Genomic DNA, 19,774 nt, shown 5'->3' with positions numbered 1-19,774 from the left:
GCGCGCGCACCCCAGGCGGGTCGGGCTGCCGGTCTAAAGGGGAGTTGCGCAGAAGCGCGCTTTTTTCGCGCTGGGCCTAGACCCACACTCGCCCAGCCTGAGTCCGAGGCAGCAATGCGGACTCCGATTCCTACTCGGTACTGGCACGGCCTTTAGCCGAGAAGGGGAGGCCGCGGTGGCTCCGAGCATTCACTTAGGCCACGCCCCCACGCCAGGGCGTCGTTGCCCGGGTGACGGGACGCTTTTCTTCTGCTGGCTGGAAGGGGAGCATCCAGCTACCTGGTTTGGGCCTGGTAGGCTGACCGGAGCGTCGGGGGAGCTCGGTTTCTCCGGATCCAGCGACCTCTGTTAAAGACCCTCAGGCCATAACTACCCCAACGCCCCCCCCCCCCCCCCCCGTGACCAGTGCTTCAGCCGCGAGGTGTTGGAACTGCCTGTAGGATTACCTTATTGCTCTTGACAAATGCTGATGTTTCTTTTCCCCTAACCTGAAGATCTGTGAGAGATTCTTGAGCAAGTCCTAACTGGTGCCATCTTTCCGACATTTGCTCACTTTTTTGGGGGGGTCCTACTATGACAATTCTCACATTTCAACCTTTTCCCCCGTTGTTTTTATGTCTACACACCATTACTGTTAACAGAAACGTAGGCTAAATTGATATCCAAAGTGAGCCGAGTTCGTGTCCAGGACAGTGGAAGAAGGGAGAAGTAGTAAGCGGAAAGTTGTATTGAAAAGGAGAGAAGGAACTCCCAAACAAGAGAAAGACTGAGCTACCGTGATGGCATTGTTAGGGGATTTGATGTATTTATGTTATTTCCTCTAGCCAAATTTCAAGCCCTCTCTAAGGTCTCAGAGTCAGCTTGCCCACTAAGTCCCTGCCTTGTGAGGTTTCTATTTCCCGGATGCTTTTGCTTTATTATTTTCCCGGTGTGCCATGCATTCCTGCCCCAGTTGCAAGTCTTCTTACACCTTGGAAAGTGACTCCCCCCCACCCAATTCCTGTAGTCCAAGTAACACCTTCATAACACTTCTTGGAACTGACCTTACTCCCAAATTCCCATAATCCATGTAATGTAACCCAAGTGACTGCCGATGTGACCCAAGTGACTGCCCCCTAAAATTTTGTTTAAATTCTTGGAGCAGTCCGGCAGGTCTGTCCCCCCAATAAAGCCTTGAGCTCGTATTGGTCAGTCACTCACCTCTCATTTCTTACACTCTTCAAAAACAGTCCTAGGATTAGTGGGTTTCCTTTTCTTTCCATATGAGGCCACCGTGATACCAAAGACTCAGGGGGATGTCTTCATTTCCTTGTTCTTTTGCCCTTACTCAACATACCTTTCCACTTCCTGGTTTCCTTTTAGCTGCATATTCCTATTTTGTTGCTCTTTTGGTTTATCAGTTTAACCTGCAAGTTGTGTAGACCTTCAATTCCCTGACTGCCTGCTTTACCACTATCTAGTTGTTTTGGGGCCATTACAAATCCCACACTTATAACACAGTGAACTTAATGTGTGTGGGGGGGGAATCCACTAAAGTGTGTTCTTCCAAACTCTTGCTCTCATTTTTCTTGCCCCTGTCCTGGCTCATTATTCTGCCTGGAAAAAAAGGACACTATTGAAATTAGCTAATAAAGCTGCAATGGACTCATTCGTGCAAAAGGAAGAGTTGAATATTCCTTATTTTAAACAAACTAGATGTTAAGTTCAATGAAAAGCCAAAATTGGCCATAAACTAGGCCTCCTGAGCCAAATAGCCAAGTTTGACTGCAGATTTCTTGAAGGTAATTAAATGTGGTTCTCAGGGAGCATATAGATAATCTGAAAATGAAACAGCCTTATTGTTGATATGGGAAAAAATTTAGTAGTTTGGATGGTAGATCAAACGAACTACTACATCCTTCTAAGCCCAAGGCCCTAATTTCAATTTTATGAAGGGTAAGAGAGGTAAAGAAGCTGAAGAAGAAAACTGAAGCAAACAGAAGCTGGCTAATGATGTTTAAGAAGCCATTTAAAAAACATTAAAGGGTAGGTAGGGTAAAGGAGCAAATGCCTAATGTAAAAGGTGTGGCAAATTATAAAGAATATCTACCTGAGATAATTGATTTGCTCATGGTTGGTGCTCAACCACTTGAGTCATACTTCCAACGTCATTTTGCTGGTTAATTGGAGGTAGAATACTTTTCTGCCCTGTCAGACTTTGAATTGTAATCCTCAGGTCTCAGCTTCCTGAGTAGCTAAAATGACAGGCATGAGCCATTGGCCCTCAGATAAAACTTATATTGGTATTGGGAAACTGAGAAGTTTGTATGAATCGATTTTTTTTCAATATTTGCTTTATTGAAGTGGTATAGAATATTAGACCTGAGGATTAGACCTGGCACGCATTAATGTAACTATCACTCCTTTTTTTGTTGTTAATGTAAGTGGACTTATAGCTGTGCTTTTTAACAAGGAAGGAAAATGTCCCTTGTTGAAATGTTACTAAGATACCTATTTATTAGTAAAGCAAGGCAAAGTTACTATGTTCCTTTTAATTGTTATTCAAACTGGGGTATTACTGTGGCATTTATTTTAGATCTAGGAATCTTAAGGTGTCCACAAAGACATCTAGTTGAAAACATACCCATATACTCAATGCCCACCTTGCCCATTTTTTATGAAATTTGATTTTCCTCTCAAGTTCTGGACACCAGCTTGCCAGATTGGAGTCCTCAAAATGCTTATCAGAGCTTTAACAATGACTGGTCTCAACTGCTTTAGAAGCTCATTTAAGAGTACATTGAAGGGGCTGGGAAGGTGGCTCAGTGGTAGAGCGCTTGCCTTGCATGCTCGAGGCCCTGGGTTCGATTCCTAGCACCACATAAGCAAAAAGAAAAAAGCCGGAAGTGGTGCTGTGGCTCAAGTGGTAGAGTGCTAGCCTTGAGATGAAGAGCTGAGGGACAGCGCCCAGGCCCAGAGTTCAGGCCCCACGACCGGACCCCCCCCCAAAAAAAAAAGAGTACATTGAAGCCAGTTTGTCTATGTCAAGGTATGCACGATTCCTTATGTGACCGAATCTCTACAACTTCTGCATACTTGGGATTCTTAAGTAGTGTGAGACTGTCGCATTTGGGTCTCCTTACCTGAAAATTATTAATGTAAATTATGTTTCTTCTTTTCCTAGTTGTACTAGAGATGGCTTAGTTGTTACGCATTTGGGTTTTCAGGTCATAATGGCATTCAATTCCCATGTAAATATTAAAAGAAAACCAAGACCACTTAGAAATACAGGGTGGAACTTGGAAGACACACACATACTTAGGACTAACCTATTTTATGACTGATTTCTTCCATGGATTGTTTTTAAATTCATATCAAAAATCATGACATGTATCTCTCTCAAACATATGAATGAGCATGTAGTGAGTAAAAAGTTTAGAATGTCTCAACATGTGGGTTGGGTGAAACCAGGTATGAAGATATTAAGGAGTGACCAATAACTAATTATAAAGTTCCATGTTGAAACATGCTTTAATATAGAAAAGTTCATTTTAAATGAGAGTATAAAACAGTAACATGATCATAGCTTTGCCATTAGTTGGTTTGAGACTTTATTGTATGTTTTGAATTACAGTTCTGAAAAAAATGGAATAATTCCTGATGAATAGATGAGGAAAATTTTTTTCCAGGTTTTGGTTATGATCAAAAATTATGAATTGTTTTGGGTAGCTCTTACATTTTTGTCATCTTGGATCAGTGATTTCAGATACATTTTAAAATTTTATTGATATTTAATATTATTTTAGAATATTGCCATTACTGAAAAATTATTTCATATATTCTGAAAGAGATCACAGCTGTATAAAAAGAGAGTACTAATCAAATGTTGGTGGCTCATGCCTGCAATCCTAGCTACTCAGGAGGCTGAGATCTTAGGATTGTATTTTGAAGCCAGCCTGGGCAGGAAAGTCTGTGAGACTCTTATCTTCATCAAAAGACCAGTAGTGGAGCTGTGGCTTAAGTGGTAGAACACTAGCCAGAGCAAAAATGCTCAGGGAGCCGGGTGCCAGTGGTTCAGGCCTGTAATCCTGACGACACAGGAGGCTGAGATCTGAGGATCATGGTTCAAAGCTAGCCGGGGCAGGAAAGTCCGTGAGACTCTTATCTCCAATAAAAACCACTAGAAAACCAGAAGTGGCGCTGTGGCTCAAGTGGTAGAGCACTCGCCTTGAGCTGAAGAGTGCAGGAACAACGCCCAAGCCCAGAGTTCAAGCTCCACGACCGACCAAAAAAAAAAAAAAATGCTCAGGGACAATGCCTAGATCCTGAATTCACACACACATGAAAAAAAAATGCAAGATTATTGGTAGAATATTTCCTATATTATTTTTATAATCTTTAAATCAATGTTTAAAACAAAAATATTGGCAAAAACACTCCTCTTCCCAGCTCTACCTAGCTGCTGCTAAATAATTTGGCCAGTGTGCAATCAATGAAAAGGCATGATAGAGTTTTGTTTTCTTAAGAGTACGTTTATACAGAGGATAATTCAAAAAATAGTTTCTCCGAATAAAGAATTATTGTATCAATGCTTTCATAGAAAACTGCTATATTTTTAGTGTTATATTGCTGAAAATTACTGTAGGTTATTTGGTATACTGGTAAATTAAAAGCTCTGATAATCAGAGCCTGCTTAGGTTCTGGACCAAAGCAGTGTTGTTTCAATAGATTATCTTTTGTTTGTTTGTTTTTGAAATAGTGTTTGAGATTGAACCCAGAGCCTTGCACATGCTAGTTTTTCAACTATACTTTCTGGTCAAATTGGTTTTATAGTGAGAACATTTTCTTGATTCATGAATAAATTTTCAAGATTGCTTTCTAATGTTGCATATAAAACTCAGATTTTAGTGTACACGTAAACTACATGTAGTAGTGTATTTGTATAGGTGTACATATGTAAAATAACATATAATATGCAAAAAATGCTTGTGGATCTTATTTTGTGGACCCAGCAGTGGCTAAACATTATTGGAAGAGATTTTCATATGTGGTTTGACTCTGACAATGTAATTTTAAAGTAATCATCTTAAAATTAATGATTTGGTTTTTTACTTATTTTAATCAGTTATTTTATACCAATGTATAAAAATAAATAGAATAAATATTAATCTTACTGAAATTTAAAAGTTCTTTTATTTCAAAATTTTAACACAATATTGGATAGTTTTATATACAACTTTCCTATACAGTAAAGAATAGAATGTGTAAATGGCTTTTATATAAAACTAGTCTACAGATTATTTCCTTGTGAACCTTCTCTTCTGGCTTCCCAATACTAAAAATATTTCAGAGGCAAGATTTCTTTTAAGGGCAGATGTATTCTGCCTAATACATGTGATAAAGCCAAACAAATAATTAGTTCTGTTACAAATAGCAAATATTAATAACATTTATATATCTCTATAAGTTTAGAGGCATGTAGTCTCAATTCCACAATTCACTATCTTTGGAAAACCTGTTTCTTTTGTTGTTGTTGATATACCCAAGTGTACTCTAGAGTAGAAGAGTGGGCTATATAAAACCTAAATTACATTTCTAATTTTGATAAGTCATTTTTCTATGCCTCCTTTCTCCAATATATACATTCTTTATAATAAAATTATAAAAATCCTAACCTGTTAAACATCTGAACTCTTCCAGAGGCAATGTTTCTTTTTATTCTTCCAATGCACAGAATGAATAAAATTTTCCTTATGAATCCTTGAATTATCTTCAAGTATAATGAAAAGGGCCTTAAATCAATTTCCTCTGTCTTTTCATTTTATCCATTTTATCCATTACTGCCCTCCCAAAGAGAATGGTTCCTTTCATTCAAGCACATAAGCATCTGAGAGCACTCTGAAAATATTTTACCTTTGTTGTATGGTGTGAATTTATCAAACATTTTCCTCAGGCCTTAGCAAAGTATTTCTTCCTTGTTTGATAAACAAACATGAGAATTTTGCTCCAGATTAAAAGTGGGATTTTAAGTGTTTTACTATAAAAGGAAAATATAACTTTTATGGAGCTATGGAAAACATATTTAATAAGTGTACATGACTTTAAATTATAACTTAAATGTGTATGCTATGAGACTTGTCAATTTGATATTGGACAAGTCAAAGTTTCCAGATTCTAGTGCCTTTCCTTGGAAATATTAAGAAACCGGGCCATGCTTCTAAATTTCTAACTATATTTCTGCTCTTGTATTCTTTCTGTGTTTAATTTTTTATATTGTGGATAGAAACAAAGATAGTCTAACATTTAATTTTTTGTGCAATTAAAATTTTAGGTGCATAAAATTTCTAAATAACATACTGCCACTTAAAAGTGAGCTGTAGTATAAGTAGATTTGAACATAATTATCATTGGAAAACTAAAGCATTACCTTCAGTATTGACCACTTTTCCTGGCACAGTGATTCTGTCAATATTAACATCAGGTAATGTGTCACCTTAATCAATATTTATCTTCTGAGGAGCCTTCCTTTAAGGTCAAGTAAAACACACACATACATACACACACATACACACACACAAATGTTAAAGCATTGTAAAGATTTCTCCCTTGTAATAGCCAAATTATTTTTACTTTTAGTCTCTTTTTGATTAAAAGTAGTGATCAAAGATGTTGAAGCCCTCAAAGGTGATTTTGAAGACAAGAAGTACTGGAGCTGCCCAGGCAGCAATCAGAAACAATTAGGAAAAATGTTCCAAAATGCCTCATTCTTTCTGTAAGGACGCATGGCAGATTACATTTAATATTTCAGGCTTGTTGCATTTTTAAAATAAGGCCTCCGACTAAGCAATTTTCAAGACAACTCCAATCAAAAGATATTGCTTAAATTTTTATTGCTACAGAAATGAAAAGAGTGATTTGTCTATGTTGATTAGGCTTGAAGATTGCTTTGGGAAAAATTTGACAGTTGTCATAACAGTCCCACTATAATTTACAATCTGTAAAGAATTGAATACCACACTATCAGTGTAGTTCAAAGCTTTCTTTTTATCTGCAAATTTTATTCTGTGATTTTAACATAAAGAGGAATACTTTTGATATGTATTTTAATGCATACACAATTTAATTTCTAGTCTGAGTCTGAAAAATTCTCAATTAGCTCAAACAAAAATAAACATTAAGCATGATACATTCTAACTTAAATACTTATTTACATTTCATTTATATGAAATACTTAAAATTGTAAATTTATAAAAACATAAAAATGGTAGTTTGCCAGAGATTGGGAATGGGGAATTATTTAATAGGTACAAAGTTTGACTTTTTTTTTTAAGATAAAAGTTCTGGAAATGGATAATAGTGATAGTTGTACAGCATTGAGAATGTAGTATTATTGAACTTTACACTTAAAACGATGGTAAATTTTATGTGAATTTAATCACAGTTTACAAAAAAGATTAAAATGTAAAATGTTCTGGAAACTTTACAGTATATTTCTAAATACATATCAGAAGTTGGTAAGAGAGCTAGTTTATGGAGAAGAGTATAGTACAATGAAAAGATAAAATTTCTAAAGCTATTTGCAAAAGAATTCTAAAGATAAATATCACCAAATTGTATTTGTTAAACTGACCAGAAATCTCTTCTACCTGATTATTTTTCATGCTTAGCCCAAGTTTGTAGGCAGTAACAACAACAAAAAAGGCATGTCTGATCAAAATGAACTTTGTTCATTCACAATTTTAGAGGTGAGAGAATTGCTTGCTGTAGAGGCAAGAAGTCAGAGATCCAGAGCAGTTAAGATTGTATTGATAGGTAATAATAGATCAGTCTAGAACCAGTCCTTTGACTTATAATACATGTTTTTACCTTCAGATTCTACCCTGTGGAAACATGCTATAAAACATAAAATAAATTCTTTTCTACCAGAAAATTCTTCTATCAAACATAAATTTCCTATGCAATAGCTTTTATGTATTATATTCCTGCCTTTGGATTGCTGTCCTAAGGAATTGCTAACTTTCCATCTTTCTCTTTCCCCAATCCATAGTACCTTTGATGCCAAGAAATTGGCTTGTTTAAAGAATAATTTCTTGGGGCTGGGAATGTGGCTTAATGCATGAAGCCCTAGGTTTGATTTCTCAGTATCACATAAACAGAAAAGGTGGGTAGTGGCTCTGTGGTTCAAATGGTAGAGTGTTTACCTTGAGCACAGAGAAGCCCAAGGATAGGGCCTAGGCCTTAAGTTCAAGCCCCATGACCAGCAAAAAAAAAGAGAAAAGAAAAAAAATTATTTTATAATTTCATTTTACTTTCTTCCTACCCTACTTTTACCTTGAACCATATTTCCTTAAATTACTGTAATTGTGAAATTCAAAACAGAAGTGAAAATGGCCATATCTTCCAGAGATTATGCATTATACTAAGAAACTCTTGGTTATGAGTGACAGAAATTCATTCCACCCTCTCTCCAAAGGATTTATTGCCTCATATAATTGAAAAGTCAAAGGGTTCGGCTTACGGAAAGGCTGCTCCAGGAGACTCAAATACTACTGTCAAAACTATATCTCTTTGTGTTGCCCTATTCTTCAACTAGACTTAGTAGCTGGCAAGTGGCTGCCAGAGACTTGATTGCAATGGTGGAAATGAACCAGAGAAATCTTTCCTAATGTTTCTTTCTCAATTTGAGGCTCAAAGTGACTACTGTTTTATGATCAGTAGTTTCAATGACTCATAGAATTGGGAAGAAATTTCCCAAAGGAATCTGAAAAGGGGATGGGAAAGTTAGGCAGAAACAAAACATTCTTATTTTCTTGTTTTATAATGGATATTTTTTCCAGCTACATTAAACACCAGTGCTTCTGTTTAATACACTATATTTTAAATAATTTAAAATACTGCATATCTGTCTCTTGTTGGCTTCCCTACATTTGAATCCCTTTCCTGTATGAAATTTGCCATTATCAGAGCTTTAGTGGGCAGGCCAAGTACAACTCTCACCTAATGAAAAAGTCAAAACATTAAAAAAATTCCCTCTTGAATCAAGTAGTACGTTCTCTGTTTAGTTTTCTATTTCAAGTTTTATGATGGTCCCTAAATCTAAACTAGTCTCTTTCTTTTTCAATGGAGTGCAAGTAGTTCAGCATAGTATGATCATTATAGGCTCTAATATTACTTTCCTATAATCATGAGATTTGTTATATTTTTACCTGGATGTATAAATAAATGTATATATATATGTGTGTGTGTTCATAAAATTCACAGATGTGTACTACATTTAAAAACTCCAGTGGTGGTAGTTTAAAGATTGTTTTGTTGCTATTAATGGATTAATACCTAAAACAGACCAGAGTCCTTCACAAGGTAAATTAACCAGGGAAATAGGCCAATTTTGACTTCATTTTCATTCTGTTGAATGCATTCATTTTCTTTGGATTCAGCTCTTCATTTACAGTGCCTCAACACTCTTTATAAAATTCCAACTTGCTTTTCACTTATCTTTTAACAGTTTAACATAGATGGTTGGATCAAGTCCATTGTTCCAATTGTATGTAGCTTAAAAAGCTCTGCAGTATTTTACTCTTTCCATTGTATCTGGCTTCCCCAAGTGCTCTGCTCGCTGCATTTTACACATACTCTGTTTTCTAAACCCATTTATGCCTATTCTTCCTAAAGACACTTGTTCATCTCAGAGCTCAAATTGACTTCTCCCCATTCTATCTCCTTGACTAAAAATGCATCATTAAGGTTGATTGAACTCTTTAAAAGCACTTCATCAAAAACGAAAGGCCATATGAAAGTAGACTACCAGTGTTTGTAAATATCTGTTTTAAACCAAGAAGAAATAACAAGTAATGGGAAACTTAAAAATGCTATTGAAATATATTATATACATAAATTATATATAATACAGGTTTTCTCGGCTGTTCTGTGAGAAATAACAGTTGTAAAACATTCTAGGATAGGAGAGACAAGTTATACTTTGTTATAATCAAAGACAGGAAAAAAATAATCAAACCAAACCACTAAAATTATCAACATTTTCTAGAGAAATTAATTTTACTCTATAATGAAGTATAAAACACAGACTACAGATATCATCTATAGCTTTTAAATATCACCTTAATTTTGTGCAATTAAAATAGCTATTTTTATGGTATGTGAAAGAGTAAGATCGTTACGAATGTTATTTTCTATTTGTAATCTTTAAAAATAACTGGGTATGAAATGTTTTAAAACATTAAAACATTTAGAAATTAAAATTATAAGATATATTATAGATCAGAAGAAAATGTGGATCTACATATTTCTATTTACCTAAATGTGAAATTATATACCTTACTATTTTGTGAAAAATATTTCGTATGTATTTCTGTTGTCATATTCGATCACAATTTATTAGAAAAACTTACTAAAATGTTATCCTGATGCATTAAAAAACTAGAGCCTATGGAAATACTATTGCATTTACTAATACGATATAAAGGAAAATCCATTCTAACTTTGTATTTCACACTTTGTAGTCACTGGCAACTTAAGTCAAATGTGAAAATGTTTGATATATTTTTAACTGAAAATAGCCTATAGTTAGGGAAAGGTTTAATAAAATATAAAGATAAAATTTCATAATACTTTCAAAGATACTTTTGAATGTTTTGCATATTCTGTTTCTAGGGTACATAAGTCCATTATTTTTTCCATTAAATCAATTTTATATTAATTGTAAGGAAAAATCTCATCAAAACAAAAATAACATTAAAATGCTGACAGTTTGCCAAATGTGTTTTGAATAATTTGAAAAACAACTTTATTTTTAAAAGGATAATAGTAGAATGCTGTAATTGATGTTTTTTATAAAGTAAAAGCAGATAGAAGCAGAATATTTCTAATAAAACCATTTCTTGATTGCCTACTTCTAAAAGGAAGCTAATAAAGTTAAATTGCATTTTAGTATTGGATTTCTTTAAAAATGTTTCAATAATGGAGGAAAGATGAATAAGACAGTGTAGTGCTTGGAACTTGTCTGGAATCTCTCTAGGTTTTATAGCAAAATCATCAGCTAAAACCAGCCTGTTTCTACTCCATTAAGAGACTTGGTTAGAGTCGCTGAAAAACCAATATGACATTGCCATAAGTACTCACTTCTACTCATGTAAAACTATAAATAATGTACTTTCTTTTATAATTGAAGCTAAGTGCTAAAAACAGTTAAAATGTAATGTTTTAAAACATTAAACATGTCTCATAATGTTTGATAGCTTATGGTTATTTACATATGAGAAATTTGATTTTAAATTTAGTCAGTAGGGCCTACATATACACTTGTAGTATTCACTTAGTACACAATGTATAATGTGCATTTAAAGCAAGAATATGTTCCCAACCAGAGCTAATTTTGTAGCAAGAGAAAAGAGCTATAAAAACTGGAATAATAAAATTCTTATTGAACAATTAGTTAATCTTCATGTATATAAATAAGTCAATTTATATTTCAGTTCAGATTAGTTGGTTCCTAATCTATAATGTACTCTAGTTTGTAGCTTCTCAAGTTGTTTGTGAAAGTAAAAGTTGCTTGTCAAAGTAAAAATTAAAATAACTTATATAACCAGTTATGCATATGACTGACTGCATGCAAAATAAATCTTTCAAGATGTTTTCTGGAAGCAAAGAAATAATACTTTTACTGTAGAAGTTACATGTTTTCCTTAAACACTGAAAGAGAACTAAGAGTTTTTGCATACATTAGGATTCCACAACAGCTTATTAAACAGCACATTAGTAATAAATGGCATTTACTTGTCATTGAAAAAGTAGTGAATTTGGAGGTAAAAACTCTTGGATTAGGTATAATATCTACTGCTTTTTAGTTTCTTCGATAAAAATGGAGACAGCCATGTCGTGCCTATGTTGTAGGAATATTAGTATGAGTAATTTAAAATGTGTGCCAGTGTTTTGTAAATATGTTAAAATAGTACTTGTCTATTTTGTTACAGTTTTCTAGTATGTCACAAAGAATTTATAAAGATCACTTTGAAAATTCAGCTTATATATTGTTTACTTAAACATAACTTAAAATACACCTAAAATCACTGCTACAAAATATATATTCAATGACATTTTCATTTCTTTCCTTAAGTAGGAAAAGAATGTAGTTAAGCTGTTGCCTTATGAATTGCATATTATCTAGGTGTTCTCAGAGGAGTTGTCCATGTCAGTGGCATCAGCTGTCATGGCAGAAAAAATAATTCACAACCATGTTAATCTTCCTCCTTGTCACTTCTTTATGAAGTCATTATGTGTACTACATTGGAAGGTTCTTCCAAGGTAGTTTTGTGTCTGTAGTGTGTATAGAACCTAGTGATGTATAAATTCATGTTTATTATCACTATCAAATGTTTTGAAGTTATACTTTCCAGAAGAGATTCAGATGTAATTAAGTTTAAAATTTATAGTAAGAATTGTAAAGTAACTCTCAAAATTTAACGTGAGCATAAAAATCAAAGGACTATATAAAAATCCATAGGAAAAGTGGCTAAAAGAAAATATGCCATAATGTTAAGTGCATATGGTAAAGTTATGGTTTTTTTTGCCTTACGTATTTTTTTTAACATTACTTTTTTTTTTTTTTTGGTCGGTTGTGGGGCCTGAACTCTGGGCCTGGGCACTGACCCTCGGCTCTTCAGCTCAAGGTTAGCATTCTACCACCTGAGCCACAGCACCACTTCCAGTTTTCTGATAGTTTTTTTTATTGGAATCTCAAGGCCTTTCCTGTCTGGGCTGGCTTTGAACAGCGATCCTCAGATCTCAGCTTTCTGAGTAGCAAGGATTACAGCAGCTTTTTCTTCTTACCTGGTGCTGAGGAATCGAACCCAGGGCCTCATGTGTTCAAGGCAAGCACTCTACCAGTGAGCCACCTTCCCAGCCCATGCCTTATGTATTTTTTTATTCTTGAATATTTTTCTCCACTGAAAAACGTTTGTTTAGTCTATTTTAGTTTTAAAAAATGACATGATTATAGAAATATTCATTTCATGTGTACATAATCATAAAAGATTTAAAATAAAAGCAGATGATGCCGATTTAGCAGACCTGGCCACACATTGTGATGAAGTCAGTTGTCACAACTGAAGTGCAACAAAGACATCTTCTGGACATGTTAAGAATTGCAAAGTTGTTTCACAAACAAAGGACAGCATTTCCACACGAATGTAATAGTTATAAAAAGACCACACAGTAAGATGTTCAAATCAATCTATAATTAGGTTTGACATTAAAAATATTACATGATTAAATTACAAACATACAGTGCTTAAAAGAAAAAAAAATCTAAAATTGTTGCATATACATTGGAATTATATCATTTCCAAAATACCTTTAAAACTATTTCAAGATAGATTATTATGTATAAATATTTGGGTAAAAACAATACATTTTAATGCAAAAACTATAAATACTATGAAAATTATATGCAGTATGGAACCAATACTTTAAACATGGAACACTTCCTGAATCATGGAGCCAATTCATGTCAAAATGTGATTGGCAATTTAGTCATCTATTGAAAGAATTGTATTTACCAAATAAGTAAATTCAAACCACATTTGATTGATTTGTGATATTCCAGGCAATGTAATAATTTAGAAAAAGTGTTTCCACTGAAATATGATTTTAAAAGCCAAAACTGAATTCGAACAGTTTTTTTTTACACTGAAACTACTTTTAAAAAAATATTGCTGTAGGCTTGGTTAACGATTTGCATATGAAATTCACTCTTTTCTCTTATTCTTAAGAGAAGTATAACTGGTTACACTCATGGTTAGAAATATTTTGAAACTAGTTTTGATACTCAATATTTGTATCTCTAAACAATTTTGAGGATAAGCCTGGTTTGAAATTGTTATTTTTTTGAAGTATAATCCTAAAAACTAACCTGTAGCAAACTCAACTAGCAAAACTCATCTTGTTTTAGTAATGGTTGTATTTAGCAAGAAATGTATACTTTAGTTTCATGTAACTCCAAATGAATAGATATTCTACAAATGAAAGTACATTCGTTTCCTAAAATTACCTTCCTTAATATCTTTTATATGACAGACCCTATTGCTTCTAATACCAGAACTAAGCACTTGAATCCCTGGCCTTTTTTCATGCCACTTTAACCTTTTAAAATTGTTGGCGTATTTTTTAAAAAGTAGTTCATGATTTTTTTTAGAATATAGAAATTGAAGCAAATAATTAAGGTAACCATAAGGAAAGTTTAAGAGAGGTGATCTTAAATTCTCAAGGGTGATAGATTATCTTCATATGGAACTGAAGTGCCTCAGTAACATAAGTAACATGATTATTAGCTTTTTCCCCCACTGGCCACTGTCTGCTAGTTTTTCTACAACCACTACAAGAAAGAGATTTCCTGGTATGGTTATTTCTCTTGAGGCAGTTACATTCGATTTGATCTTGAAAAGTTGCTCCCTGGAACTCTGTAAGAAATAAGACATTTGAGTCAAAAAATGGTGACTGACAACTTCTGAATGTATCAGTTAACTTCAGGTCAATCTGCAGTAAATAGTTTCTGTATTTTACATAAATTCAATTGCAAAAAGGTAATGTGAAGGAGAAAATAATCTTATTGTGGCTATTTAAAGATTAGGCTATTCTGGGAACTCTTTGAAACACAACTGATTATAGAAAGCAATGTGAGACAGTTTCTTGTAGTCCAGGCCTCAGATCTGCTGGGTAGGCCTCCCTCAGACATGAGCAACAACATAACTGCAAAGATGCTGAGAGCAGGTAATGTTTGGGAATCCAGGCAGGGAAGCTCTGGGCAGCAGCATGGATGTTTAATGAGAACAGGGTTTTAAGGATTGAACTCAGCTCTAGGGCTGATGCAGAACTGAAGGCAAGATGAACTCTGAGGGCTTTGAAGAACTGCTAAAATTCTTGGCCTTCGCAATTTCACAGTGTAGGATCTATCTGCTGGTCAAATATGACTCAGCCTATTATGCATACAGTGAGTACAGTGAGTAGGAGGAACTACAATGAAAAGTAGTTCCCATGTGATTATTTCACCAGTAGAGCTGAGCTTCCCCAAGCACTATTCCATCTTGATGCTGATTTCAAGCGTTTTGAATTTGATGTAAATCTACTAGACTTGGACAAAGGTTTCGTGAATGTGGGAGAATAGGAAGTATGTCTTCTTAATAGTTTATGCTTAGAAAAAATTCATAATGGTATATAACAAAATTTCCTGTATTTATACATGATGAGAAACCGTGGAAGTTTTTTTTTAAAGTCATGAATGACACTAAAATCAAAACAGTTTTACCTTCCTTCATCTTGGTTGCTCTGGTATATTTGTGTAGTTGGTGGCGCAACATTCTGATGTGCTAAAAGGGATGGAGACAGGGTCACTCCTCTGAGTTGTTGGAAAGCGATTTCTGCATGGATGTTTCGATTACTTGTCATAATCCCTGTATTCTTGTTTTTGTTGTCTAAAATCAGGAGTGAAATTCAAATAGTTAAAATTATAACACAACGAGGACCATTAAATAATAAAGTGTGGCTGGGCTTTTAAGTAGAGTGAATGTATGCTGTACAGGTTCATCATATGAATTATAATTTCAAATAAAAATATAAATGGGGAATGACCTGGGTACATGCCTGTAATCCCAGCATTTGGGAAATATAGGCAGGGAGATTAAGAGTTTTGAGACCAGCTTGGATTACAAAGACCAAAAAACAAAATAAAGCAAAGCCTATTAAAAATTGTAACACACTGTTAATATGGCTTAGGTTTTTTTGAGGTAATCAATCCTATATAGGTAATTAAAAAAAATATGTCTTCCAGTTTTCAGGCTGTAATAAAACACAAATAACATGATTATACTTTTCAAAATTAAAATGTGGCAGCATATCCACAAATAAAAAATAAATTTAAGGACTTTTCCAGAATGATACTATGAAATTGTTGCATAACAAATCTTGACTATGTATGAGAAAAATATGTGAAGATGAATTGACAAATGAATTTAAAAAAATCTGACATTCCTTATGACAACATTATAATGGACACTAATAACAATAACATTCTGGTATATCCAATTTTGATGTGTGTATAATTCTTTTTGGGTAAAAATATACTAATTCTCATGATTAAAACATTAAAGCCATAAAAATGTACAAATGTAAGAAATAAGTTAGGTAATTAAAACATTTTAACAGAATAGAGGATGCTAGGTTTCTTTGAACAGGTATACTTTTAAAAAATAGTATGGGCAGGGAGGGTGGCTCAGTGGTAGAGTGCTTGCCTTGCATGCATGAGGCTCTGGGTTCGATTCCTCAGCATCACATAAGCAGAAAAAGCCAGAAGTAGCTCTGTGGCGCAAGTGATAGAGTGCTAGCCTTGAGCTGAAGAGCTGAGGGACAGTGCCCAGGCCCAGAGTTCAGGCCCCATGATTGACAAAAATAAATAAAAATAAATAAAATAAAAATGGTTATCATATAGAACAATCTCCCACTTTCAGTTGGCTCTTAGATACATTTTGTTATATGTTATGATGTTTAGCCAAGTACAATCACTCAAGCCTATGATCATAGTTATTTGGAGATTGGGGGAATCATGGTTGCAGGCCAGCCAGATCATATAAGTTGGATAGATGCTATTTCTACTAATGGCTGGCTATGGTGGTGTGCACCTGTTAATCTAGCCACAGGGGAAACAAAATGACCAGGTATAATGGTACCCATCTATCATCACCAGCAGGGAAGTACAAGCAGGAGGACCATACCCTATCTCAAATATAACAAAGTAAAAAGGGGATGGAATTGTGGCTCACATAGTATAATGTTGGGTTAGGAAACATGAGACGCTGAGTTCAATCTCCAGTACTAGCAAAAAAAAAATTACAATTATGTTTTACTTTATTATCTAACAGTGGTCTAAGGACAAAGGTGAAAAGTAAAAGGACTGAACAAAATGAGCCCTCAAAGAATTTTTCCAAAACAAGATGGCCAGATAAAAGTTTTATGCTAATCAGAATTAAAATGTATATAATAGAATAAACTATTTCCATGTCCTCTTCTAGAGTTTTATCTATTAAAAATTACCCCTGGTATTAGCCTTATAAATTTACCAATGTTTAAAAAAAAAGTCTTGATTTATTTGTCTGAGACCCTCTGTGCCCTCAATAGTTAGTTAGTTTTTTTTTTTGTTGTTGTTGTTCTTTGCTGGTTGTGGGCCCTGAACTCTGAGCCTGGGTGCTGTCCCTCAGCTCTTCAGCTCAAGGCTAGTGCTTTACCACTTGAGCCACAGTGTCACTTCCTGCTTTTTCTGCTTATGTGATGCTGAGGAATTGAACCCAGGGCCTCATGCATGCAAGGCAAGCGCTCTATCACTGAGCACCTTTGCAGCCCAGTTAGTTTGTTTTAACATTTTCTGGTTTCTACTTTTAGCAGAATTTACTAATGAACTAGTTAAGTTGTATAACACCACACACTGAAAAGAACAGAAAATGTTTGGAAAGAAGTTAGGAAATAATTGTGCAAGTATTACAAAGAGAACAAATATTTAGCTACACATATTAGCCGCAGACTAGAAAGGAAATACTATTCTCTGAAATCAGAATGCCCACAGAAAAACTGAACAAACATGCAATGTTAAGAAATGTGGATGACAAACATGCAATTTAAGTAATATTAGAAATCCAAGTGAGATTTTTGTTGGAGTGTTTTGTTGTTGTTTTGGGTTTGTTTTTATATTCTCTGAAACTCTTTGCAAAATACCTTCAACTTCAGGAGTTAAGGTGAAATCATGTCCCAAGTAATGGCTAAATCCTTCAGGTAATATTACATTTGTTATTTTAATGGGAGATGCTTTAACTTGGCAAAATGACCCATCTATAGGAGAGCTGGCAAGTGGAATTATCTGCATGACAAAATAAAACAGGTAAGTACATCTTAGCTCTAAAGCTCAGATAAATAGCTTTCATATTTATCACAAGCTCTACTTGACAAAGTTCTTTTCATTATTAGTTACCTCTGCCATAACTAGTTACCTCTTGCACTAAGTAAAAAGCCTCCCCTCTGAATCATCTTCTTCTTTTTTTTATTTTTCTGGCAGTCGTGGGGGGTGAGCTCAGGGTTTTGTGCTTGGTAGGCAGGTGCTTGACCATTTGAGCCCTGCCCACAGCCCTGAGAACCTTCTGCTGTGTTCTTTCAGATTGCACTGTATTCAGTTTATACATTTTAATGTTCTATCAGTGGGGCCCTTCATATGCATTGTGGTAGAATGATTCCCATCCCCCAAAGATGTCCACTCTTCTAACTTCTTAAACCTGTGGATACTTTACCTGAATGACAAAGAAGTTTGTGGGTGTGGCTGAGTTAAGGCATTGGGGATGGGGAAGATGACTGTGGATTATCCTAGAAGAGGGATACAGAAGGGCAGAATGGGGGATGGAGATATGTTGGCAGAAACAGTGATGCTATGCTGGGAGAAGGCCAAAAGCCAAGTGACTGCTGATAGCCTCCAGTAGCTGGTGAGGGCACAGAGGAGCTCTCTCTGCTAGAGCTCCCAGAAGCAATTCAGCACAAAGATCTTATTTTACCTCTCTAAGACCCATTTTCAGACTTCTAGCCAACAGAACTACAAGACAATAAATTTGCGGGGTTTTCTGTGGTTTCTTCTCTAATTTTGTTCCGCTTATTGTCCTGGAGCTCAGAGGTAGAAGATCCCCAAGTCCTGCTAATATACAGGAAAAGCAGAACATACCACTTTTTGTGGTTGTTGTTGTTAGATATCCTACATAGTTCAGAGATGTGAGGGAAGAATTCCTTCCTTCATTTCCTCTTATCTAAGTGAAAGTAATTTTGTTAGTTCCTATTTATGAAAGTATTACATTATAGTTTATGTCTTGTAGTATCATCTAACAGATTGAGCACAGACATTAAACAATTAGCCTTATGTCAAAGTACCTAAGTACTTTGGTAGTAATCACTAAATAAATACTAATGCAACCTATAAAAATAATACAATCCTTACATTTATGGCAAGATGTCTAAGATAAAAGGTTCATTTACTATTAATCTTTGTGTTTTGAAGCCAGAAGTAAAAATAAATAGTTACCGAGTTTTTTCTTGCCTGGAATTCAGTGAAGTGGAATTCAGCTTTTGCCCTATCCTCTGAGGTTATAGGAATTCCATCTAACATCTGTAAGTTAGGCAGTCGAAATATGAGCACGTGGCGGTGTAGCACTTTTCTACAAATCTAAAGAAAGTTAAAATAATAATTTATTCCTAAAAATCACTTTTACTTTAAAGATTAAGTCATAATAGAGCGCAATTTAGTGAAGAAAAAGATGAGAGCTAACAGTTACTTTACAGTGTTAGATGCTGCAAATATGAGCTTCATTTGTAAAGCTTCTTAATTTTTTATGCCAATGAGGATAAAATTTTACTAAATAAACTAAGGTTACCATTTAAAGATTTAATCTCCTTTTCTTTTATCTGAGACAAGATCTCTGATATGGAATGTATGATCTTTTTACCTCATCCTCCTGAGTGCTGGGATTATAAGTCTGGGCCATCATGCATGCCCTCATCTCCCATAGTGTTATTCATTAACTCCAAGCAATCTCAACTCATGGATAGTATTATATTATGAAGATTTGTTTTTAAGCAATTAGTTAGAAACTTACACGACATGTCAGAAAGTACTATCCAATTTAATTCAATACATATCTACTGATCCATCTGATCTAGCCCATCTTGATATCAATTTACTCTTGAAAATATTCACATATGT

The 19,774-nt window shown here is 34.6% G+C and overlaps 1 protein-coding gene across 1 annotated transcript in view; it reads right to left on the bottom strand.

Annotated features, from left to right (window-relative positions):
* Positions 1–13,285: 13,285 nt before the first annotated feature.
* Positions 13,286–19,774, bottom strand: part of Lrrc9 (leucine rich repeat containing 9) — a 79,185-nt gene continuing 72,696 nt past the window's right edge. Inside the window, exons 30-33 of the mRNA XM_042682615.1 lie at positions 19,097–19,237; positions 17,755–17,896; positions 15,299–15,464; positions 13,286–14,453 (exon numbers count right to left, since the gene is read on the bottom strand). Coding sequence (XP_042538549.1) covers positions 14,414–14,453; positions 15,299–15,464; positions 17,755–17,896; positions 19,097–19,237 — 489 coding nt within the window. The 3' untranslated portion in view covers positions 13,286–14,413. The remainder of the gene's footprint in view (positions 14,454–15,298; positions 15,465–17,754; positions 17,897–19,096; positions 19,238–19,774) is intronic.

The sequence above is a fragment of the Dipodomys spectabilis genome, unplaced genomic scaffold, assembly GCF_019054845.1.
Source record: "Dipodomys spectabilis isolate Male_0828 unplaced genomic scaffold, ASM1905484v1 ptg000073l, whole genome shotgun sequence".
Classification (NCBI taxonomy): Eukaryota; Metazoa; Chordata; class Mammalia; order Rodentia; family Heteromyidae; genus Dipodomys; species Dipodomys spectabilis.
Note: the sequence above shows the minus strand (reverse complement) of the source record. Positions and strands in the feature narration are given on the sequence as shown.